The 26,267-nt window shown below is 36.5% G+C and overlaps 1 protein-coding gene across 2 annotated transcripts in view; it reads right to left on the bottom strand.

Annotated features, from left to right (window-relative positions):
- OTC (ornithine transcarbamylase) overlaps positions 1–23,400 on the bottom strand; it is a 79,588-nt gene extending 56,188 nt beyond the window's left edge. The window contains exon 1 of one of the 2 annotated variants that reach the window (XM_044670163.1): positions 23,324–23,400. In XM_044670163.1, the coding sequence (XP_044526098.1) occupies positions 23,324–23,400 (77 nt within the window). Of the gene's footprint in view, positions 1–19,423; positions 19,536–23,323 lie in introns of those variants that run through there. The other variant, XM_044670165.1, reaches the window with a different exon arrangement.
- Between the last annotated feature and the right edge of the window lie 2,867 nt (positions 23,401–26,267).

Here is a 26,267-nt window from a genome sequence, read left to right as displayed (position 1 = left end):
AAGGTCTAGGGAAAACTAAGAGGTAGGAAGAAAGGGAAAAAGGCGCCAAGAGAGATTAGGGTTCAGCCTCTGGCTGGGGAAAGCAGAGCATTCCAGGGGAGGGAGGGAGAGGGAGAGAGAGAGAGAGAGAGAGAGAGAGAGAGAGAGAGAGAGAGAGAGAGAGAGAGAGGCGCCAAACCTTCCCTTTTATACTTTCTCTGACACCTCCCACAAAGGAAGTAGGAGGGGAGGGTCAGGGGAAGTTATAACAGGGATTCCTTGGGAGATGTATGTAGTCTTCCAGGGCTTTACATTAATTCCAAATGACAAAGATATTAATAACTATTTAATATCTAGAATAGTAATAAGGAAAATAAATTGAAGGAACAGACAAAGAAGAAACAAAATTATCACTTTTTGCAGATGACATGATGGTTTACTTAAAGAATTCTAGTCAACTAAAAAAACTAACTGAAATAATGAACAGTTTTGGTAAAAGTTGTAGTATATAAAATAAACCCACACATATCATCACCTTTCATGCATACCATCAACAAAACCCAGGAGAAAGAGATAAAGAAATTCCACTAAAAATAATTAGTACAAAATATTTAGGAGCCTAGCTACTAAGGCATACACAGCAACTGTATAAACACAATTGCAAAATACTCTTTACCTAAATATGGACAAATAAGTAGAGAAATATTAATTGCTGAGGTTAGGATTAAAATGGCAATACTATCTTAATTAATTTACTCAGTACTATACCAATCAGAATTACTCTATAAGAATTACTGTATAAAGCTAGAAACAAAATAACAATTCATCCAGAGCATTGGTTCCCAAACTTTTTTGACCTACCATCCCTTTCCAGAAAAAATATTATTTAGTGCCCCTGGAAATTAATTTTTAAAAATTTTAATAGCAATTAATAGGAAAGATAAATGCACCTGTGGCCATCACTACTTCCCTGGATCACTGCAGCACCCACCAGGGGGCAGGTGGTGCCCACTTTGGGAATCACTGATCTAGAGGAACAAAAAGTCCAGAATATCACAGGGAATCAATGAAAAAAATGGGAAGAAAGGGAGTCTAGCAATACTGAATCTCAAATTATACTATAAAACTGTAATTGTCAAAACAACTTGGAATTGGATAAGAATAGAACAGAATAGAATGGTTGATCCATGGGACATATTTTAGTATACATATATAGATGTAAATGAGCTATTATAGGAAGAACTCACTAATTAACAAAAGCTACTAAGAAAACTGAAAAGGAGACTAGCAGAAACAAGGCATAAAAAACATGACATACCATATAACATGACAAATTAAAAATGAGTATATTACTTAGTCATAAAGGATGATATCATTAGAAAATTGGTGGATCATGGAAACAATTACCTATTAGATCTATGAATAGGGGAAGAGTTCATGACCAAACAGGACCAAAAGATAAAGAAGTTCACAAGAGTTAAAATATATAATTTTGGTTATGTAAAATTAAGAATTTTAGCACAAACAAAAGCAAGCAACTAAAATGCAAAGAAAAGCAGGAAATGAGGAAAATCTGCATCAGGTTTCTCTAAAAAATATTTCATTTCTAAATATATAGGAAACTGACTCAAAAGTTACAAAATATAAGAGCCATTCCCCAATTGATAAATGATCCAAAGATATGAATAGACAGTTTCCAGGGGAAAAAATAAAAACTCTCAGTGACTATATATTTTTAAAAACTCTAAATCATTAATAGTTAGAAAATATTAAAATACAATTACAATAATAAAAACATAATACATTAAAAATATAATGGACAACACCAAACAATGAAGCGATGAAAACTTAATTTCTATGAAATCATAAAGACCAAGTTTAGCCCAAAAAGAAGAAATATTAAATGTTGGAAGCCACTCAGAGAAATAAGGTCTATGGTATAATCTATGGACCCCATCAGGACCAACATAGTTTACAAAGTCTCCACACTGGTTTCTGTGAACTGAAAATCAGGTCACAGAACAGATGGCCTAACCAAAACCTTTAACCCCTCTCTGTGGCTCCTTTTATTATTGAAAACATATCAATCTAAATTTTCTAAGATAGCTTTAAGTTTTATAGAAAGCATTTAAAGTAGTTGATTGAGAAAAAATTAATAACTATTGGCCTATGTGCCCATTTTTCCTATAGAAAATAAATAGAAAATAAAATTATATATATATAGTGGCACAAGGGAAAAAAAACCAAGGAGGCTTTATAAACAATATTTCATAGTAGACCATGTCTTTACAATCAAGTAACTCATTAAAAAAGTACAAGAGTCCACTCTTCATATTGTTTATTAACTATTGTTGGCTTCTGTTTCTGGGTCTTAGAGGGAGGGTTTTGCAGAAAAGTCATATGCTGGAAGTAATAGGCCTTTAGTTTTTATTGGACACATTTAAGAGGAAGCTATGTGGCTTACTCAAGGACATGCAAGGGGACATAAGAGAGAGGCAGAAATGGAAGGATGAATGCCCACAAGACAACATGCGTCCCCTAAGCTATGGCAGCATCTGATATATACACACAGAGCAAGGGCAGGTCAGGGAAGAGAATTAGAGCCAGGCCTGTCTTGTAAGAGTTTGGGGCATAACAGAAGGAGGAAACCTGTGAAGATCTTGAGAGAGGTCACTCCCATGATATGCCTTACCATTATGTCAAGATCTTGCTAGTTTAATGGATGGTGCTCCAGAGTCTGCCTTCACTCCATGCTTTGGAGCATCTCATGGACCAAGGCAATTCTGGGGTAAAAGCAGTTCTACAAAACTGAAAAATGGAGAGTGTTTTTATAAAGAAGTCAATCTACTTCATTTCCCATCTCTGATGGAAATTGGGGAAAGGTGGCAGCATTCATCTAGGAATCTGGAAGTTAGTAGATTTCAGAAATAAAAAATCTCAGATATATAGTGGGTTCTGACAGGTATAAGGCAGAATGGAGGGGACATCAGGAAAGAGAATTGGGATTAAGGGGATGGTGAGGGCAGGTCTACAGTATATATAGCCTATCAGAAAAAAGACTAGGATTTTTGCCCCAAAAGTTGGGCTCTTTGGGTTTATCATACACTATTTTGCTGACATCACTTACCCCCAAGTCTATATTACACTGATCCTCCCTTCTATTTCTTAGCCAGTACCATATTGTTTTGATGACTGCTGCTTTATAGTATAGTTTAATATCTGGTACTGCTAAGCCATCTTCCTTCATGGTTTTTTTTTTCATTATTTCTCTTGATATTCTTGATCTTTTGTTCTTCCAAATAAACTTTGTTATAGTTTTTTCTAATTCAGTAAAACAGTTTTTTGGTAGTTTAATAGGTATGGCACTAAATAAGTAAATTAATTTGGGTAGAATGGTCATTTTTATTATGTTAGCTCATCCTACCCATGAACAATCAATGTTTTTCCAATTGTTTAGATCTAGTTTTAATTGTTTGGAAAGTGTTTTGTAGTTCCGTTAGTATAATTCCTGTGTTTGTTTTGGTAGATAGATTCCTAAGTATTTTATATTGTCTAGGGTGATTTTAAATGGTGTTTCTCTTTCTACTTCTTGCTCCTCTAGTGTGTTGGAAATATATAGAAATGCTGATGATTTATGTGCATTTATTTTGTATCCTGCAACTTTGCTAAAGTTGTTGATTATTTCCACCAACTTTTTAGTTGATTCTCTAGGATTTTTTAAGTAGACCATCATATCATCTGCAAAGAGTGATATCTTAGTCTCCTCCTTGCCTATTTTAATATACCTTCAATTTCTTTTTCTTCTCTAATTGCTACTGCTAGTGTTTCTAGTACAATGTTAAATAATAGAGGTGATAATGGGCATCCTTGTTTCACACCTGATCTTATTAGAAAGGTTTCTAATTTATCCCCATTGCATATGATGCTTGTTGATGGTTTAAGATATATACTGTTTATTATTTTTAGGAAAGGACCTTCTATTCCTAACTTTCTAGTGTTTTCAGTAGGAATGGGTATTGTATTTTGTCAAAGGCTTTTTCAGCATATATTGAGATAATCATGTGGTTTTTGTTGGTCTGCTTGTTGATGTGGTCAATTATATGGATGGTTTTCCTAATGTTGAACCATCTTTGCCTTCCTGGTATAAATACCACCTGATCATGATGGATAATGCTCTTGATCACTTGCTGGAGTGTTTTTGCTAGTATTCTATTTAAGATTTTTGCATCTATGCTCATTGAGGAGATTGGTCTGTAATTTTCTTTCTCTGTTTTTGATCTCCCTGGCTTTGAAATCAGTACCATATTTGTGTCATAAAAGGAATTTGGTAAGACTCCTTCTTTGCTTATTATATCAAATAATTTGTATAGTATTGGGATCAATTGTTCTTTGAATGTTTGATAGAATTCACTTGCCATTAGGCCCTAGGGATTTTTTCTTAGGGAGTTCTTTGATGCCTTGTTCAATTTCTTTTTCTGATATGGGATTATTTAGGTATTCTATTTCTTCTGCTGTTAATCTAGGCAATTTGTATTTTTGTAAATATTCATCTATATCTCCTAGATTGCTATATTTATTGCCATATAATTGGGCAAAATAGTTTTTAATGATTGCTTTAATTTCCTCTTCATTAGAGGTGAGGTCTTCCTTTTCATCTTTGATACTATTAATTTAGTTTTCTTCTTTCCTTTTTTATTAGATTGACCAATTCTTTGTCTATTTTATCTTTTTTTTTCAAAATACCAGCTTCTAGTCTTATTTATTAATTCAATAGTTCTTTTACTTTTGATTTTATTAATTTCTCCTTTGATTTTTAGTGTTTTTAATTTAGTATTCATCTGAGGATTTTTAATTTGTTCATTTTCTAAAGTTTTAAGTTGCATGCCCAATTCATTAACCTCTGCCCTCCCTAATTTGTTAATATATGCACTCAGTGATATAAATTTTCCCCTTAGAACTGCTTCGGCTGCATCCCATAGGTTTAGGTAAGATGTCTCATCATTGTCATTGTCTTAAACTGCTGGGAAAATTGGAAAAAAAATATGGGACAGATTAGGTTTAGATCAACATCTCACACCCTACACCAAGATAAATTCAGAATGGGTGAAAGACTTGAATATAAAGGAGGAAACTATAAATAAATTAAGTGAAAACAGAATAGTATACTTGTCAGATCTCTGGGAAAGGAAGGATTTTAAAACCAAGCAAGAGTTAGAGAAAATTACAAAATGTAAAATAAATAATTTTGATTATATTAAATTAAAAAGGTTTTGTACAAACAAAAACAATGCAACCAAAATCAGAAGGGAAACAACAAACTGGGAAAAATCTTTTTAACATAAAATTCTGACATAGGTCTAATTACTCAAATATACAAGGAGTTAAATCAATTGTATAAAAAATCAAGCCATTCCCCAATTGATAAATGGGCATGGGTCATGAATAGGCAATTTTTAAATAAGGAAATCAAAAGTATCAATAAGCACATGAGAAAGTATTCTAAATCTCTAATAATTAGAGAAATGCAAATCAAAACAACTCTGAGGTACCACCTCACACCTAGCAGATTGGCTAAAATGAAAGAAGGGGAGAGTAATGAATGTTGGAAGGGAATGTGGCAAAATTGGGACATTAATGCACTGCTGGTGGAGTTGTGAACTGATCCAGCCATTCTGGCTGGCAATTTGGAATTATGCCCAAAGAGTGATAAAAGACTGCCTGCCCTTTGATTCAGCCATACCATTGCTGGGTTTGTACCCCAAAGAGATCATAGATAAACAGACTTGTACAAAAATATTTATAGCTGCGCTTTTTGTGGTGGCAAAAAAACTGGAAAAGGAGGGGATGTCCTTCAATTGGGAAATGGCTGAACAAATTGTGGTATATGTTGGTGATGGAATACTATTGTGCTCAAAGGAATAATAAACTGAGGAATTCCATGTGAACTGGAAAGACCTCCAGGAAGTGATGCAGAGTGAAAGGAGCAGAGCCAGAAGAACATTGTACACAGAGACTGATACACTGTGGTAAAATCGAATGTAATGGACGTCTGTACTAGCAGCAATGCAATGACACAGGACAGTTCTGAGGGATTTATGGAAAAGAACACTACCCACATTCAGAGGAAGAACTACAGGAGAGGAAACACAGAAGAAAAACAACTGCTTGAACAATTGGGTTGATGAGGACATGATTGGGGATGTAGACCTGAAAGGACCACACCAATGTAACTATCAATAATATGTAAATAAGTCTTGACTGACCACACATGTTAAAACCAGTGGAAATGGGAGTTAGCTATGGGGGGAAGGGGGGAGTTTGAGGGGGTGAAGGGTAAAGTAAAAACATGAATTATGCAACCATGGAAAATTTTTCTAAAAATAAAAAATTAATTAAAAAAAAGGAAAATGGTGAAAAAAAGAAAAAGAATAGTTCTGAAAAAACAGGTTTTCCTGGCATATGACATACAATATCTATCTATTCATAACATATAAAAATTTGTGATGCCAAAGGCCAATATGCTTCCTTAAAAACCCTCTTCTAAAAATGTTCATAGATTAAAATCATCGAAAATTCCTTGAATGATTTAATAACAGAGGTAACTTTTCAGTGACTCATTATTAATGTCATGCAAGGCATACAACATAGGTATGTTATTCCTAGTTTCCACTTTTGAGACAGTAGGTTATGAGTTTGGAGGAAATATCTCGTCAGGAAAAAAAAAAGTTAGAAATCAAAGAAATAGAGCTAGAAGGTCATGGAAATAGAGACTCTCAGGTCAGCAAGAACAGGATAAACCTTATAGATTTCTGTCCTAAGGGAGACCTCCCACTTTCTTAGAGATCTCCAGCCCCACCAGGAGATTCTGATGAGATTAACTTCAGAGAAAACATACCCACTTGGAACAAGTTTGATCTTTAGCAACTCCTGAGACTGCAAGGTTTACATATGCTTCTCTGAATCAGCTGACATCCTGTTTCTCTTACTCTGTCTCAAATAAGAGGCTGAGCAACCTCACTTGAAAATTTCTTTGAGTTTTGTTGTATCTAACTACAGTCCTAAGACAGTGTAATATCCTATATCTGTGTACCTCTCTTAGTTCAGTGTCTTATTATCCACCTTCTGGATGCCCATTAGCTGATGCAAATTAAACTTTTTATCTTCTAGACTTACTTCCTGATCTTTGATCTCCAGTGGAATGGAACAAGGTAAGAGGATACTCACAAGGAGGATCTTAGGTTGGGGAATTTTCTGACACCACAAAAATGGAAGATTCCCAGTACAAACTCCAAATGGAAGTGGGAAACTGAGATACTTGTTTGTGAATGAATGATGATTTTATCAATTCTTGAGAGTTAATTGGTAGTGAACTAGACCAAGATTTGAATTAGAAGTTTGCTTGCATTTTGGGAATTGGAAAGTTCTTTTAATGACCTTAAACATCTGCCTAAAATAAAATCCTACTATTTAAATACCAATATACTTCCAGTAATGCTATGAAACATAGCATATGCTAGTTATGGAAGAATTCAAGTTGTTTTTCACTATAAAAGCACTGAAAAAGTGCATGATGTCTGAAAGTAGGCTTCAACATATTAGCAGCAAAACATTATATATAATCATATAATTAAGTCAGGAATGGCATAAAAGTCATCATCAAAAATATAGGACTAGATATGGAGGTGGGTTGTTCATGTAGCAAAAGTGAGGGATAACAGGTGGTACAGAGAGCTTGTAAGCTCCATTGGTATCCTTGCAGGGACAAAAGGTTAACTGCCATTATACTGAGCAGACCCTATGGGTAGAAGATTTAGGGGAGAAGAGGGACAAGAATCTTAAGGGATGGGAAGGTTTGGATGATATAGAAGAGGTGAATAACTATCTTGGTGATTATGGGGAAGCAAGGCTGTTACCCAGATAAAGTAACTTCTGGGAGCAAAGAAATAGAACTTTATGGAGTTTGCCCTTTACTTTGTTCTCTGTTAGCAACAAAAGGATAAGCCATAATTATTTTATTTTAAAAGAAGCCTCCATCATCTTCGTGATTTCCTGCCAATACAAGGAGAGATCAACCTCAGAGAAATTTTCCAACACAACGAACCTCACCATTTGCAACTCCTTTGATTCTAAGGTTTGCATTCTTCCCTTATTTCCTTTCTCATATGGAATATTTCCTATTTATCCTATATATAATTCAATTTCTATATACAGATATCCCTTCCACATCACATCACAACATTCCTCATTGAGGTTTCAAAATATAGCTGGTCAGCATAAGAAATTAAGTGGAAATTTGGGAGGACTTTTGTGGAAGCTACAGACAACATGGAAAAAAGTTTAGAAACTCAGAAATGAATAAAATATATGTATAATATCAACATATTTTATCTTTTGATACCACAAATATACAGTTTCTTTTTTAAAGTTGAAATAAGTTAAAAGTTAAAGTTTGTGAAAAAAAGACTAGCAGAAAACACAAAAAACTAGAAATATAGAGATATATTTAAAAGTTTAGTAACTCATAAAGGCATAAAATCCATGTATTATTTTATATAATGTTATCTGTACAGTATGTATTTTACTATTTAGTAACATAAATAACTACATTTTTTTTCCTGAAAATTAAATTTTGTATTAAAAGAACTGCAGTACTATTTACTAGTTTGGAGATGCCAAGTGTAAAATTAGAATTTTCTCCCCAGGACTCTAAATCCCAGCTTCCCATCTTCCTTCTCATGTTGCGTGCTAACGTGGGGAGGATAGAAGTTTTGTGTAGCTCCTCCCTCTCACTCTCTTCCCTTGATCATGGTTTGTGGAGATGGGGTGAGTGCCAGGCAGGAGAATCTTTCACACATGGTCATACTTAAGTTTTGTACTTTGTTCTTTTATTTCTTTCTACTTCAAGTGATTACTAATATATTACTTATAAAATATAATGTTTGGAGTTATTGTATATTAATTTTAATCTTACAAAAGTAAAGTGTAACATCTTTTAGTAATTACACAGTGATCTTTCCATCTTGAGTTTTAGATGGCTTTTCCAGCTCACAAGGTACCTGCCCCTAACTCTCCTGATGTGGAAAGGATACCTGTATTTCTTTGCATGTTGTTTCTCCATTCGATTATAAGTTTCTTGAGGACAGGGATTGTCTTTTACCTGTTTTTGTATACTCATGTTAGCACAATAATGTTTAACAAATGTTTATTGATTGAATGGCACTGATTAGATAGATATTCCAAGTGGGCTTAAAAAGCTATAAAAACCCAATTTGTATCCTAAGATGTTAAAGTTACTCTCAGTCCAAGTGTCTTCCTTCTTAGATTAATTTTTATTTATAACAGTGTACTCAAAAATTTATCTTCCTTTCTGTCTGGCTACTCTTTTTTAGACTGCCCAATAATGCAGACTTCCTAATGAGTTAGATTCTCCCTAGGGTCTCATAGAACTCAGGCTAGGAAACTCCCACAACAAGTTGTGTACTGCCACATGGGAGAAAACACCCACATTGGTGACATCATAGATCCAGTGCGGTATTTCAGAAAGCTAAGAAAACAAATATAGAAGTACCTCTGGAGGCTCAGAGGGTTTAAAGACTTTCATTATAAAGAAGTAGAAGAACACTGGGCTTGGATTCAATGGCAGAAGACAGGGATGCTGAAGGTCTGAGACAGGGAAAATAGAGACAAGTTTTACCACCCTTATGACAAGATTGCTTCCCCAACTCTCTCCATTGTGAAAGCGTTTGCAGGGGGAGAAAGTGATAATAGTGGGATGATCAGGAAGTGGAGGGTGGGCTAATGCCAGGAGGCAGCTGGATGATAGAGTGGAAGGAGTGCTGTTCTCAGAAACAGGAAAGCCTGAGTTTGAATGTATCCTCAGACACTTAATAGCTGTGTGACCGTGGGCAGAAAACTTAATCTGTCCAACTGTAAAATAAGTATAATAATAGTACCCTAGGGTTGTTGTGAAGATCAAACGAGATAATATTTGTAAAGTACTTAACCCAGTGATGAGCACATGATATGAATGTCTATTCCCTTCCCTATTTTTATATGCTCTAATAAGTGTATAAGTAATACAATAGTACAGCAAAAGACCTGAATTCAAATCATAAAAACAGTACCAATTTCTTTTTCATGTATTAATGTGAAGAAGGTAATATGTAAGTATGGGAGGTGGGGGTGGGAAATCTATCCATAAAAAGTAATCTTAGAAATCAAAGAGAGAGGGAGAGGATTGAGTAAATAGAAACCCTCGGGCCAGCAAGGACAGGATGAGTCCTCCTAATTTTTTTCTTGAAAGAGAACTACACTTGCTTAGAGGTTTCCTGCCTTACCGCTTCATTCTGATAAGAAATGTATAGAGAAAACATACTCACTGGAACAAACTTGATCTTTGGCAATTCCTGAGATCTCAAGATTAACATATTCTCCCCCAAATCAATTGAAATCTTGTCCCAAATACTCCACCTCCCCCGAAAAGAAAATGGCTAAGGAGCTTCATCTGGTAACCTCAGAGCTTTGTTTAATTTAAGGTGAGCCCTAAGGCTGTGTAAAATCCTATGTTTTTCTGTTGATTCGGTACTGTCACAATTCATTTTATAATTGGTTGGTCATCAGCAGATGCTAGGTACAATTGTTATCTTGTATCTTTGCCTCAGGATTTATTGATCCCCACCTTAAGATGTGGGGAATTCAGAATGGAGAATGGAACCTCTGGCTGCCAGAATTCTTGAACAATTGATATGCAGCAATTAATTATGCAAATAGTAGCAATCAGACTTTTTACTATTTTTTTTTTACTACTTACAAGTTACTATATCTATCAATTCAGTCGCTGAATAACAGTATTCTCAGGCTAACAGTTTCACTAAGTATATTACACCTTTAGAAACAATAAAACAAAAATAGAAGTTATGTTTTTAAAAAAAATCCCAGGATACAACAAGAAAGAGCAGAATTGGCTTCTTAGGAAAAGAAAAGAGAAATGCAAAGTGTATTTTTCAGAATGAGAAGTCAAAATCTCCTTGTGAGACAAAAATGACATAAAAATGCTGTCAAAATGAAATCATGTTTCCTGCCTCTTAGAATACTAGCTTGAGATAACACCCCTGCAAGTGCAAAAGGGTCAAGGAAGCAAGAGATACCCTAAGATTCATCACTACAAACACATTTTTTTAAAAAGTCTGAGAAAAAATCCTTCAAAGATGTTCATGAAAACTGCTAAGAAACAAATTTAAACTGCAGACTGAGCTGTTTGTAAGGGGAAAAAAAATCTGTATTTAAACTAATTCCAGTCTAGCAAAAGTATAAACCAAGATAAAGTAATGGGCCTTATAGAACTGAATGATGGCTATTTCTTTTTTTCTTTTTCTTTTTTCTGCAGATTGCATGTCAATTCAGGTTTTTTGGTTTTTTTTTTACCCTTGTACTTCAGTGTATTGTCTCATAGGTGGAAGAGTGGTAAGGGTGGGCAATGGGGGTCAAGTGACTTGCCCAGGGTCACACAGCTGGGAAGTGTCTGAGGCCACATTTGAACCTAGGACCTCCTGTTTTTAGGCCTGACTCTCACTCCACTGAGCTACCCAGCTGCCCCCCAATTCAGTTTTAATAATATTTTCCTGACATTTTGCAATCCATGTTTTCTTTTTTTCCTCCACTTGTCCTTCCTCCCCAAGAAGGCAAGTAATATGATATAAGTTGAACATGTACTATTATAAAATACATATTTCCATGTTTGTCATGCTGTGAAATGACAAATATTGCTTACACTAGAGAAAAATTACTAGAGAAAATAAAAATGGCTTCAATCTTCATTCAGACGCCATCAGTTCTTTCTATGGTGGTGGATAGCCTTTCTTATCTTGAATCACTTGGAGCTGTCTTGGATCCATGCATTGCTGATAATAGTTAAGTCATTCACAGATGATCATCATACATTATTGCTGCTTCTGTATACAAAGTTCTCCTGATTCTGTTCACTTTGCATCACTTCATATAAAGCTAGCTTTTTTGGAAACCATCTCGTTTGTCATTTCTTATGGCATAATAAAATTTATTCCATTTCAATCATATGCCACAACTTGTTTAGCCATTCCCCAACTAATGGACATCTCTCCAGTTTTCAGTTCTTTGCCACCCCAGAAAGAGGTCCTGTAAATATTTTTGTACAAGCCGGTCATTTTTCCCTATCTTTAGTCTCTTTGGGATACAGACCTAGTAGTGGTGATGCTGGGTCAAAGGGTATGAATGTTGGATATTTCAGGGATCACTCAATACTAGTCTAGGGAAATTGGGGTTAAAAACTCTAATTATATACAGTCATTCAGAAAACAACGGGCTATTTCTGAGGCAAAATACTAAAGAATCTTAGGACAAAAAAAATTGTCCAAAGGTTTTAGAAAAATCATTTTAACTGAATTTCTTATCAATATAAGTGACCAGAATTATATTTATATTCCTCTAGACTGCCTTTCATATGTAAAGATCTCACCTGGTTCTTCTACCTATCTGACCATTGCTTCTCAGTGTATATAATTTGTGTGTTATAAATCCCATTCACTAACTGTACATATCCCCAGACCTTTGTCTTAGACACATATTTTCTTTCTCTATTCTGCTTCATTTTGTGATCTCATTACGTATCCTATGGATTAAATTATAGAATGTTTTCTATAGATATCTTAAATTCAACATATCCAAAACTGAACTCATTATCTTTTCCCCCAAACCCTCCCATCTTTCAAATCTCCCTATTTTTGTTGAAGGCACCATCTTCTTCCTAGGTCCTTAGACTTAGTATTTAGACATCCTTGATACCTCATACTCTCTCACCCAACTCCCCATATTCAATCTATATTGCCAAATGCCTGTAAATTTCACCTTTGATACATCCCTCCAATATATCCCTCTTCTTTCCTGTGCCACTACCCTGGTACAGGTCCACATCACCTCATGCCTAGACTGCTGCTGCTTGATCTCCTTGGCATGTATCTCTCTTCTCCAGGCCATCCTCCATTTACCAAAAGAGCAGATGTGACCATGTCATTATCCCCCTACTCAAACTCCATTGACTTCTTATTTGTCTGTATGATCAAATAAAAAATTCCTTTGGATTTCAAAGACCTCCATAACTCACTTACACAGATCTCTTATATGTTACATTATACCTAGACACCTTATATCTATCTGCCCCTTCTTCCAAATCACTCTATACTCTGGGATCTGGTGATACTGGCCTCCTTTCTATTTTTCAAACAAGATGCTCCTGGCTCCCACCTCTGGTCATTTTCACTGGCTATCTGCCATGCTCTGCCTCTGCTCTGCCTCATTTCTGCCTACTGACTTCCCTGGCTTCTTTCAGATCACAGCTAAAAGCTTTCCTCTAAGATCTTTTTTCTAATCTCCCATTATTCTAGCACCTTCTTCTATATATTATTTACTATTTATCCTGTATATAGCTTGCATGTTTAAATCCATGTGTGTGTCATCTCCCCCATCATGAGTTCCTCACAAGGATAGGGACTGTCTTTTGCCTTTTTTTGTATCTTTAGCATTTAGTATGGTGCCTTAGATATAATGGGTCCTTTTTGTTCAGTTGTTTCAGTCATATCCAACTCTTCTTGATCCCATTTGGGGTTGTCTAAGCAAAGATACAGTAGTGGTTTGCCATTTCTTTCTCTAGCTTATTTTATAGATGAGGAGGCAAACAGAATTAAATGACTTGTATAGGGTCATGCAGCTATTAGGTATCTGAGGCAAGATTTGAACTCAGGAAACTGAGTCTTCCTGACTCTAGGCCCAGCACTCTATCCACTGCACTACCTAGCTGCCCAGTGAGCACTTATTAAATGCCTATCGACTGACTAGTGTGCTGTGTGTATTTTTGTCCAGTTGGGTAGGTTATGTTTACCCATGTGGATCTATACAGATGTGGCTCACAGGGAGGCAAGAATTTATCTCTAGATTAGAGTTTGGAAAACACCATTTTTCTTATAGTCCATAAGTTTTTATATTTTTACATGCAATAAAGCTTTATTTTAAAAAGTAAAAATCATTCATAGTTCACAGATAGCAAAAAATTAGTTTCTGGGCCAGAATTGTTCTAAGGGATACATTTTACTCTACAGTCCCCACCCTGCCCCAACTTTCCTCCAAGGAAATCCTCAATTCCTGCCAGGAGGGAAAGCAGGAAATTGGCCACTCTGCTCCCCTCAGAGAAAGGGAATATTAGACTAGACTTATATCTATCTGCTCCCTTAAATATTGTTAGTCTAGGGAAAATAGAACAAATGGGAAGGCAATTAACTTGTTTGCCTCAATGTCCTCAATCTGCAAAATGAGCTGGAGAAGGAAATGGCACACTACCCCATTATATCTGCCAATAAAACTCCAAATGGGGTCACAAAGAATTAGACATGACTGAAAAACTACTGAACACTGCAAACCAGGATTTGATTTATTGTTTTGTGGATTGTCTAGACTTAACAAAATGATGTGAAAAAGTTAATAAATTCAGATTAGACTTGAAAGTGTGTTGTTTGTAAAAAAAAAAATTGAGAGCCAGTTGTTCAATATCTAGCAGCCCACCCTTGCCTAGATAGTAATTGTAATGGAAAGAGAGGAAGTGGCAAGCAGAGGTAGGGCTTGTGGCCTATTTGCCAGAGCAATGTGAAGCTCATAAGATCAGATTCTGTTAAGTATGAAATATGTGAATTTTGGGCAACCTTTAGATTTCTGGTTTCAATTAGAAATTCCTAGGAAACATAGGATAACTTAATAACTGAGTTCTATTCTCAGATCTACTCCTTATTAGCTGTGTGACTTTGCAGAAATCACTTAATCTCTTCCAGCCTGTTTTTTTTATCCATAATATAGGATCAATGATATTTGCAGTACCCTTACTCCACAGGTTGCTGTGAGAAAACCATAAAACTGCATAAATGTGAGGATTTGGGAATCAAATACGGCCATTATTGGTGAATACTGATGTAGGAGTCAAAGAAATGCAAGTTTACAATATCTGGCTTTAGGTAGAGGCATGATAGGTTATTTTGTATTATTCATTGTGAGAGCAAGCTTAAAAATAATTAATTCCTCAAAGATAATTTCCAAACGATAGGAAATCACATAAGATGAACCTTCTATTTTCAAGACCACACAACAATAGAGCATTAACATTCCACAACTCAGCACTTCCTTAAATAAGCTAACATTGAACCAGGCTGCAAAACAACACAAAGGAAGTTTCAAGGAACACAGGAAAAAGCCACATAATTTCTGGCTTAACAATTTTCAGCACACCCTGAGGTATAAACTAGGAACATTTTCATCTAAGACAAAAACAACTTGAGGTGAGGATAAGTGGTGCAGAGTAGAGTGTGATGGTGGAGACAGTCAATCAGGAAAGAAAGCAATATGGCTCACCCTCCTCTGGGAGTTGGAGAGAGAAGAGATGGTCCTGGCTGCTGGAAAAGCCCTGAGAGAAGAAGCATTGCCTAAGGGGGATATCCCTGAATATCAGGGTCTTAGAGCAAAGCCTCTTCCATCTTCCCCAAAAGCTCTGATAGTACCACACCAAGAAAGTAAATTATTATTGACCTGAAGCTTTAACTTTTGCCAGTTTACTCAACCAGACCTTCATTACTATTGTTCCTTGGACCCTCAAGGGATGGTTCTGCAATCAGCTTCTTATGAGGAAGCCCCCCTTTTAGAGAGGAATAAAAGAGAATAGAAAACTCAATCTAATTTAATCTGAGAAAGAGGTTAAATAATTTCTATGGCCTCCTAGATTTCATCTGATCCATCAGTTTTAGAGCTTTTGGCTAAGATCAAGTCTGGGTCAAATCAGCAGTCACCTCTGCCACATATCAATAATAATACCTCACATTTCTGTAGGGATTTGTTGTTTGCAAAGCAGTTTATCTACATCATCTTATTTGATTCTCAGAACAACCTTTTGAATCAGACAAGGCAGTTATTATCATTATACCGTTTTAAAGATGAGGAAATTGAAGGTCTAAAAAGTTAAGATACAAATAAATTCACATAGCTAATAAATGACAAGAGTCAGAATTCAAACTTAGATTTCCCTTCTTTCCCTGGAGAACTTCCTCATGAAGTTTCACTTTGGAACATGGCATCATTTAGGGATATGCCACTATGCTGATAGGCTAGGCTGGCTCCCCACTGGGTAATGTTTTTTTTTAACTCAACTTCCATCTTAGAATTGATACTAAATAATGGTTCTAAGGTAGAATTGCAGTAAGGGCTAGGCAATTGGGGTGAAGTAACTTGTCCAAGGTCACACAGCTGGGAAGTATCTGAAGCCAGATTGAAACCTAGAACCTCCTATCTATAGGCCTGGCTCTTAATCCACTGAGCCACCCAGTTGCTCCTAATGTTTCTAATAAAGAGATGATTCAGTTAGGTTTCACCCTTATAGAATGCAACATTTTTGCTGGATCTGTCAGTCCTCTGGACTTTCCTAGAAGGCTGTCTATAAACTATGCTCTCTGCTGACTGTCAGGCCCTCTGTCTTACAAGCATCTCTAAGAGGATGCCCAGTAGATATCTTAAACTCAACAAATTCCAAACTGAACTTGTTATCTTTCCCCTATTCCCTCCTCTCTTACAAAGCTCTCTACTACTTTCAAGGGTACCATTATTCTCTAAATCTTCCAGGCTCACAACCTAGATGACATTCTTGACTCCTTTCTAACTCTCACACTCCATATCCAATTTTTTGCCAAAGCCTGCCCATTTGCAACACCTCTCAAATATGTCCTTTTCTTTCTTTGGATATTGCCACCACCATGGTTCAAGCCCGCAACACCTCATGCCTGTATTGTTGCAATAGCCTGCTGGTTGGTCAGCCTGCTGTAAGTCTTTCCTCACTTCAGTCTATACTCCATTTAGCCATCGAAATGGTTTTCCTAAAGTGGGGGGTCCAACCATGTCTACACTATACTCAATAAACTCTAGTGGTTCCCTATTACCTCCCCAATCAAATACAAAAATCCTCTATTTAGTGTCCGAAGTCCTTCATAACCTAGCTTCTTCCAATTTTTCCAGTCATCCTATATGTCACGATCAACACTGACCTCCCTGATGCTTCTCAGACAAGATACTCCATCTCTCAGCTCTGAGCATTTTCACTGGCTGTCCCCAGTCCTTAGAATTCTCTCCTTCTTTGTCTCTGCCTTTTGGTTTCCCTGGATTCCTTCAAGTTCTAGGTAAAATCTTACTATCTTCAGAAAGCATTTCTAGTCCTTAATTCTAGTGACTTATTTCTGTTGATTATTTCATATTTATCCTTTATATACAGAATGTTTGTACATCTTTGTTTATATGTTATCACCCCTACCCCCAATTATATTTCTAGCTCCCATAATGCTAGAATTGTTTTGGTTTTTCTTTTTATCCCCAGCATCTAGCATATTGTCTGACACATAGAGATGATTAATAAATGCTTATTGACTAGTACTTAGAATTCTAAGGACTGGGGACAATGCTTATTGACTAGTACCTGTTGTGTTTACCCCCTCCAGCCTGAGGCTCACTGAGGACCCACTGGTGAACTGTTAATGGAATTATGAATTTGTCCAATTCATTGATTTGATGCTGTTTCTAAAAAAAAGTCAACAACCTGTGCATATTCTTTGATTCAATAATAGTACTACCAGACATGCTTAAAGGGGAATTTTTGTTATATGATAAAAAAATTATATATATGTATATGTATATACATATATATTAATAGTAGCGTTTTCATATAGCAAGGAACTAAAAACTAAACAAATGTTCATAAATTAGATATCAAATAAATATCAAAGTAAGAAGAACTTATGAAATGAAGAAAGGAATGGATTCAGAGAAAGTGGGTAGAATGTGTATGAACTGATACAGAGTGAAGTAAGAAGAACCAGAACAATTTGCATAATGGTCACAACATTATAAAGAAAAATTTCTTTGCAAGAATTAGGAATTCTGATCAATTCAATGAACCTAAATATGTTTTCTACTTCTTGGTAGAAAGGTAATGGGCTAGACGTGGTGATGGGCAAACTACGGCCCACAGGCCAGAGATGGTCCCCTGAAATGTTCTATCCAGCTGCACATTATTCCTAATCTGACGAATACAATGAGTAGGCTACAATACAATGAAACTTCAAAAGAGTTGCCTTAGAAACAGACAGACAGATGAGCATTTCCTTTCCTTTGGCCCCCTCTTTAAAAAGTTTGCCCATCACTGGGCTATATGGCCAGTGTATGTATCTGTTTATGTAACTTATCTTAATATAAGGGAGGCTTTTTTTGAAAATTGGGTGTGGGGAAGAAAGTGAGAGATAGTGATAAGAGAGAAAGAGAGAGAAGAGGAAAAGGTGGAAGGGAAGGAAAAAGGAAGTAAAAAAGAAGGAAGAAAAGTAAGAAGGAAGGAAAGAAGAAAGGAAGGAAACTAGAGAAAAAGAAAAGAGAGAAAGGAAAGACAAGTAAGAAATAAAAACAGCACCAATGATGTTTTTGTTTGTTTCGTTCACAGAAGAGAACAGAAGGAGTTTTAGAGGGAAATGAGAAAGAAGGATGCTTTGGGAACTAAGATGCTGAATTTGGTATATACTTGAAAAGACAAAGCTGCATATAATTAAATTGGGGGTTTCTTATAATTTTTAAAAATTTATTCTGTCACGTATATGAAAATGTCCAGGTTTGTTGGTGTTTGTTCAGATCAGAATTAAAAACAAAACAGAACAAAAACTTTTAAGCATTCTTGTTACAAGGTACAGAACACATCAAAATAAAAGTTAACATACCACCCCCTCCCCATCCCTAAACCACTTTGGCCAAGAATATAAACAAAGTTAAAATGTAACACTTAGCAAACAAGAGTCAAATAGCTTTCTTCTGATTCTGAGGAGAATGCCAAAGGTCAGGGACCTCACAGAAACGTAACTGCTTTTAGTTTATTTAGCTGGAGGTCGTCCAGTAGCTGGGGTTGACAAAAAGAACAATAGTTTCCAACTCTCTCTTTCTCTCTCTCTCAATCCATGAAGAGTGACTTCTTGATGGCTACTTGAAGGTTATCTGAACTAAAAGCATAGAATTTTAGATCAATAAAAACATTTCAGAGATCTTCTAGTCCATGCCCCCTTATTTTATCAGTGAGGAGTCTGAGTTCTAGAGAGGTTGTGAAACTTCCAAGGTCACACAGTGAATAAGTTACAGAATTCAACCTAGTTGCCAGGTCCAAGGATTTTTCAGCCCAGCTTTCTTTCAATGATACCAATGACTACCTCCCTCATTTCACCATAGAAATTTAGTTCTGCCTAACCACCCACTCCCTCCCCAAAAAGTAAATCAGAGGTTGGCACTGAATAAAGGTATTATTTTTATTATTAAAATTCATGCATATAAACTTTAATTAAATGCCAGCACTATGTTTTACCTTTTTTGATACTATCTCCTCCCTTCTGACATTTGTACCCTCTCCTCACTTTTCTCTTTCTTCTTGTTGTTCAGTCGTTTCTGACTCCTTCATGATCTCATTTTGGTTTTCTTGGCAAAGATACTGGACTGGTTTGCCCTTCTCTAGTTCATTTTATAGAGGGAGAAACTGAAGAAAACAGGGCTAAGTGATTTGCCCAGGTCACATAGTTAGGAAATGTTTGAGGCCACATTTGAACTCAGGAAGATGAAGTCTTCCTGACTTCAGGTCCGGCACTCTATGTACCGTGGCCCCCTTGGATCCAGGGTATAGCCTTCTAATAGGTGTCCCTGTTTCCAGACTCTCCCCTCCCCAATTCATTTTTCATGCAGTTGCCAAATAGATGTTCTTGCCTAACTTTCCAGTTGCTTTCAAATTACTCTTCCTCATGTACTCTATGTTCCAGCCAAACTGGCTTACTGGTGGTTCTGAAATTCTATCTCCTGCCTATTTGCTATGGTACAAGCTGTCCTCCATGCCTAGAATTCCTCCCTCCTTATCTATCTCCTTCTCTTTAAATCCTGGCTCCCTAAAGGTGCAGCTCAGGTCCCATCTACTTCCTACAATAGATTTTTTTTCTGATCCCCAGTCCTAGTGCAGTCCTCAGGCCTTAATACTCAGAAATTAATCTGTATTTTCTTTGTATATACTTTTTTCTTTACTTATATGTGTACATGTCACAAGCCTCAGTAAAATGTAAGGTCTTTGAGGGCAGAAACTTCCCAATTTTTTGACTTGGCATCCCCCCTCCTACCTCCCAATCCTTGCCTTCTCCCTGCAACTATCCCAGTATTTAATAGGTTCTTTTTTCTTTTAAACCTTACCTTGAATCCATACTAAGTATTGGTTTTGAGGCAGAAGAGCAGTAAAGGCTAGGCAATTGAGGGTCGAGTGTCCTTCCCAGGGTCAGAGAGCTAGGAAGTATCTGAGGTAATATTTGAATCCAGGACCTCTGAGCCTCCCAGCTGTCCCCCAGAATAGGTTCTTAATGCCTGCTTGTTGAATAGAACTGAACTAGCATACTGCAAATAGTTTGGGGTTATGGTTTATGTATATGATTTTAATCCTCATTGTGTTTGTATTTTTAATTGGCTTATGGTTATTAAGAGTGCCCTCAAGATTTTGGACAGACTTATAGTCTTATAGGGGATATGAACAAAACGAACACGGTGAGATATGCATGGTTTGCTGTCTGTATTGTTCGAAGTCAAACTCACTTTGATGAGATCAAATATCTATCAGAACAAATAAGTTCATAATGAGAAAAAGAGAAACTCAATTTGGAGATTGATTACAGCGACAACAAATACTCTCTGTCTAAGAACATTCAGCCATTATAGTTGTTTCCTCAAAATGATTTCTATCTTTGCTTTAAAGCATCTTTCTGGGAGCAGCTGCATAGCTCAGAAGATTGAGAGCCAGGCCTAGAGACAGGAGGTCCTAGGTTCAAATCTGGTCTCAGACACTTCCCAGCTGTATGACCCTGGGCAAGTCACTTGACCCCCCATTGCCCACCCTTACCACTCTTCCACCTAGGAGTCAATACACAGAAGTTAAGGATTTAAAAATAAATAAAGAGCATCTTTCTTCCAATTGCTGGCTCAATATCTAGAATTCATAAATAGCTATTTCAGAGAGAATATGAAGGGATGCAGGCCATATCATCCAGAGTTTTAGGGTACAAGTTTTCAAACATGAATGAAAAACAAATGTTATTTCCAAGAAGCTAAAAGTTGTCTTCCTATGTAATCTTTTAAAACATTTACCTCTAAGTCCTTAAGTGTTGAAACTGAAGTATGTCTCAAGATTTGGTTGGTATTGGCATTCCTGGAGTGAAATCAATTAATCAACAAGAAATGATTGAGAAACTGCTATGTGCCAAGCCCAGGGCTAGGTGCTGGGTATGTGAGTACAAAAAATGAAACAATCCTTACTCCCAATGAGCTAACATTCCAATAGGGGAGACAAGAAGTAAATATAAAACATATCTATAACATTATATAAAATTATAGAATGACATTATTAAATTAATAACTATTAATTAATAAATGCAAATCTACTCAAAGTAGTTAAAGGCAATGTATTAGTATTTGGGAGGTATAAAGTTTGGGAGGGAAGGCATTAGCGGTTTGGGAGATCAGGAAAGACTTCACAGAAAAGATGGTACTTGCATTTTTTAAAAATAGAAATGAATTACATTTACATATACTTAATAAATGCATAATTAAATATAATTACATTTATGTATAATTTTGAAATATAGACTAAATAACTATGGTCTATTAAAAATATTAGGTCAGCAATTATGCCTAGATTGTATGTATTGCGTTATGTGATTAATGATATTTTGTAGCATCTTCAATGAAGAAAAGGACTCGATGAGGTAGAGATAAGAATGGGAGATGGCCAATTATGGCACAAATATGGAAGACAGAGTGTCGTATGTGAGGAACAGAGAGAAAGCCATTTTGGCCAGTTCAAAGAAAGTGGAAAGGGAAGTGATAGCCAATGAGACCAGAAAGGTAGGTTTGTGTAGGACTTCAAAAGGTACAAGAAGAACTTTCTATTTTTTTAACAGGAAGCACAGAGTTGACTGTGGAAGGCACATTGTCAGATAGTTCTTTCAATGCCTTTTATTCAGCAAATATTAATTGATTTTTTTCTTTGGCCTGTACTAGTGTTTTCATCCTTGTAGATGAACTGCCCGGTGTGGAAACTCCTTCCATAGGTGCAGATCCAAATTGCCTTAGTAGATAACAGATGCTTAATAGATGCTTTTTGATTATTTGGTTGATTCAGAGGTTGTGACTTACTCAAGATCTCAAAGCAAATAGGTGTCAGAGGCAGGGCTTGAACTCATGTATCCTTGACTCTAAGACTGGCCTTCTATCTACATACCATCTTACCTTGTAGATATTAGCTGATAGCCCAATAGAAATAGTTCCTTTAATTTCATCAAATTAGATGATTTTTTGATTAATAGAATTTATTGGTGCATCACCCTCTCCCTGCCCTCCCCGCATCATAGAAGGCATAACCTAGCAAACAGATATCCATATATAAATATTGACTTTTTCTATTTTTTAGTTCATTCTTTGGAGTTGACACTCACACTTTATTCTTGAAGTAATAAATCTGTAACTGAATATAATATTCTGTTGATTCAAATCATTTTGCTCTTCATTATGCCATGTAGTTCTTTCCAAGATTAAAAAAAATAGCCTGCTCATCACTTCTTATAGCATAGTATTATTTCATCACAATCTTATACCACAAGTTGGTCAGCCATCCCCCAATTACTTGACACCCCCTCAATTTTTAGTTCTTTGCCAAAAAGCTATTATAAATATATTGGAACTAATAGGTTCTTTTCTTTTTCCCTTTATCTCTTTGGGAAACAGACCCAGCAACTATTGTTGGGTCTAAGAGTATATACTGTGTTATAACTCTCTTGATATAATTCCACGATAGGTGGTTGTTTAGAATTGCAAGGCTCTGAATGGAATGGGCAAGTCACATTTTTTCTGCACCTGAGTTTCCTCCTCTGTAAAATGCATGGGCTGGGCTAGATAAATTCTAAGGTCTCTTCTAACTCTAAAGCTATGATAGTAATGGAAATCATACAATCATACCTGCTAAAGTCAGCACAAAATGAAATGTGATTGGTGCAGAAACAAGAAAAGCAAGGGCAATGCTAATGCTAGTCAGATTAAATTAGATAGGACCTTTTTGAACGAGAAGACCCAAACCTAACTCCTGGAGGAAGCAATTTTCTTAATGCATTGTGAACAGAGTATCATTTCCTTCATCACTAGAACTGTTCATATTCCCAAGATAAGGGAAGACCCAAACGACACTTACTGAAAATTCCGAACTGCCAGCTGGCTTTGTTGTCGGAGAACTGCACGCCTCAGCAAGGTCTTCAAATTAAACAACATCTTTAGCAGGTAGTGAAAAGGACAGCTGCAAGTACTCCAGAATGCCTCTGCACCAAGTCAGCAAGCAAAAGCACCTCGATTAAAGAGAGGACCTTCTATTTGAATGAAGGGACAAAGGTAATACCACTTTTCAACTGCCTTATCTAGCCTTCCTGGTTAGGATCCATGCTATTCAGGGTTAAGGGGCAGGTGTACTTTAATCCAGATTGCACTAATGTGTATTTTTTAAAGGGATATTAACTCTTGGTTTCCATTTCAGAGCCAAGCCAAGAAAGGTCCTTCATCAATCTAGTGATTTGAATTACACAGTGGTAAGTTTGATACCATCAGTTAATATTTACTGAAGGTAGAATGAAATGAGATCAAGTGAGATAGCAGATGAAACGCTTTATAACCAAACTTTACATAAATGTGTTATCATCAGTTTTTGCTTATTGGTTCATTGAGACCCGTGATTTCAGTGGTAGAGGGAAATCTGGTGTAGGAATTCTTCCTACTGGTGTAGATCAGCGATTTGTCTATAGAAAGTTGCTTGTGCACAGAAAGAGTAAGAGATACAAAGTCAGTTTTGGAAACAAAATTTTAATACTTATTTTGCTAATTCCAAGGTAGGCTTCTCTATTCCCTATGACACACTAATTATTAAAAATATTATATCATTATAGGAGATACAAAATAATTAACCCAGAAAATGAGAAAGGGAATGCAAGCTTCCAATATTTTGGAGGCTCAGAAATGCTTCCAAAATATAATATTTAAACAAACAACTAGTATCGGTCTTAACACAGAGAAACTGAGAATAAACATCCCACTGTAGGAGAAGGAGAAGGAGTGATGTAAAGATCCACAGTAAAGAAAACTAGATGAATCAATAAACATTCATTAAAAAATGTCTACTAAATTCCAGATACTGGGGATACAAGTACAAAAAAAACAACACAAAGAATCTCTGCCTTTGAGAAGTTTATATTCTAAGGCAGCTAGATAAAACATGGGAGTGGATAGAACTCTAAGACTAGAGACAGGAAGACTCTAACTTCAATTTGAGTTAATTTAAATGAATTAATTAAATTAATTATTTTAATTAAAATGTTCTTAAAACTCACCTTCTGTCTTAGAATCAATACTGTGTATTGGTTCTAAGGCAAAAGAGCAGGAAAGGCTAGGCAATGGGGGTTAAGTGACTTGCATAGGATCACACAGCTAGGAAGTGTCTGAGGGCAGATTTGAACCAAGGACCTCCCATCTCTAGGCCTGGCTCTCAATCCACTGAGCCAACCAGCTGCCTACAATTAATTTAATTTAAATTAAATGTCAAATTCAGTCAGATCAGACACTTACTAGTTGTATGACCCTGGTCAAGTGTTTGCCTCATTTTCCTTAACTATAAAATGGAAATGATAATGGCATACACCTCCCAGGGTTGTTGTGAAGATCAAATGAGATAAAATATTTATAAAGTATTTAGCACAGAGTAGGCAGTATATAAATGCTAGTTATTATTATTAAAGGTAGGGAAATAACAAATATACATGAATATATGCATTATACCTGTCTAAGCATATATAGGGGGGCAGCTGAGTGGCTCAGTGGATTGAGAGCCAGGCCTAGAGACTGGAGGTCCTAGGTTCAAGTCCGGCCTCGGACACTTCCAGCTGTGTGACCTTGGGCAAGTCACTTGACCCCTACTGCCCACCCTTACCCACTCCTGGGCCAAGGACGGTCCCTAGCCCGGATGAAAAAAGGAGGAGGGTTGGGCGTGGAGCTAGCAACCCCACCCTGTAAAAACTACATCTGCTAAAGAAACTGCAACCTAAAGTAGGGGCAGCTGGGCTAGCTCAGTGGATTGAGAGCCAGGCCTAGAGACGAAAGGTCCTAGGTTCAAGTCCGGGCTCAGACACTTCCCAGCTGGGTGACCCTGAGCGACTGTGTGTCCCATTGCCTACTGGTTGTGGCCCTATGCTCCTAGAATGGAGTCCCAGGATAAAAAAAAAGCATATATAGAATAAATACAAATAATTTAAGTAGAAGGGAGGGCACTAGCAATTGGGAACCAAGAAAGGGACTTTGTGTAGAAAATAGTGCTTAAACTGAATTTTAAAGGGGAAAAAAGGTTTTCTTTCAGAGGAAGCTGTAGGGAGGGTTTGCCTTTCAGTCATGGGCAACAGCTATAACAAAGGTGAGAAAATGGGAGATAGAATGTCATATATAGTATAGAGAGAAGACTAGTTTGATCGGACGTGAAAGTGAGGGGGGGGGTTGATAATGTACAGGTCGATTGAAAAGATAAGTTGAGGCCAAACTGTGAAGGGCTTTAAAAAACTAAACAGAAGAGTTTATATTTTATCTTAAAGGCAAAAGGGAACCACTAGAATTTATTGAGCAAAGGAGTGATTTGGTTATGTATCATCTTAAGGAGAGTAACTTCGGCATTAGTGTGGAAAACTGACTGGGAAGGAAGAAAGACCCAAGACAGGATGACCAATAAGAAGACCATTTCTATAATCCAGAGCAGAAGTCATATAAGGATCTGAACTAAGGTGGTACCTGTGTGAATACAGAGAAGGGATTAGATGTGAGAGATGTTGTAAGGCTGGAAACAGCAAGTTTTCAACTGACAACACATGAGGTGACAGAGAATAAAGAGTTGAGGATAATGCCAAGGTTTTGTCCCTGAGAGTTTGGAAGAATGATGGGTTCAATAGGAATAGGGAGGCTTAGAAGGGGAGTAGGCTTAGGGGAAAAAATAATGAGTTCTATTTTGAATACATTGATTATGAGATGCCTCCAGGGCATTGGTTTAAAATGTCCAAAAGGTAATTGATGATGCCTTGATATTCTCATATTTAAGGATACCTCTTTCCCCA

The sequence above is a fragment of the Gracilinanus agilis genome, chromosome 3 (genome assembly GCF_016433145.1).
Source record: "Gracilinanus agilis isolate LMUSP501 chromosome 3, AgileGrace, whole genome shotgun sequence".
Classification (NCBI taxonomy): domain Eukaryota; kingdom Metazoa; phylum Chordata; class Mammalia; order Didelphimorphia; family Didelphidae; genus Gracilinanus; species Gracilinanus agilis.
This window is presented reverse-complemented; position numbering and strand designations above follow the sequence as displayed.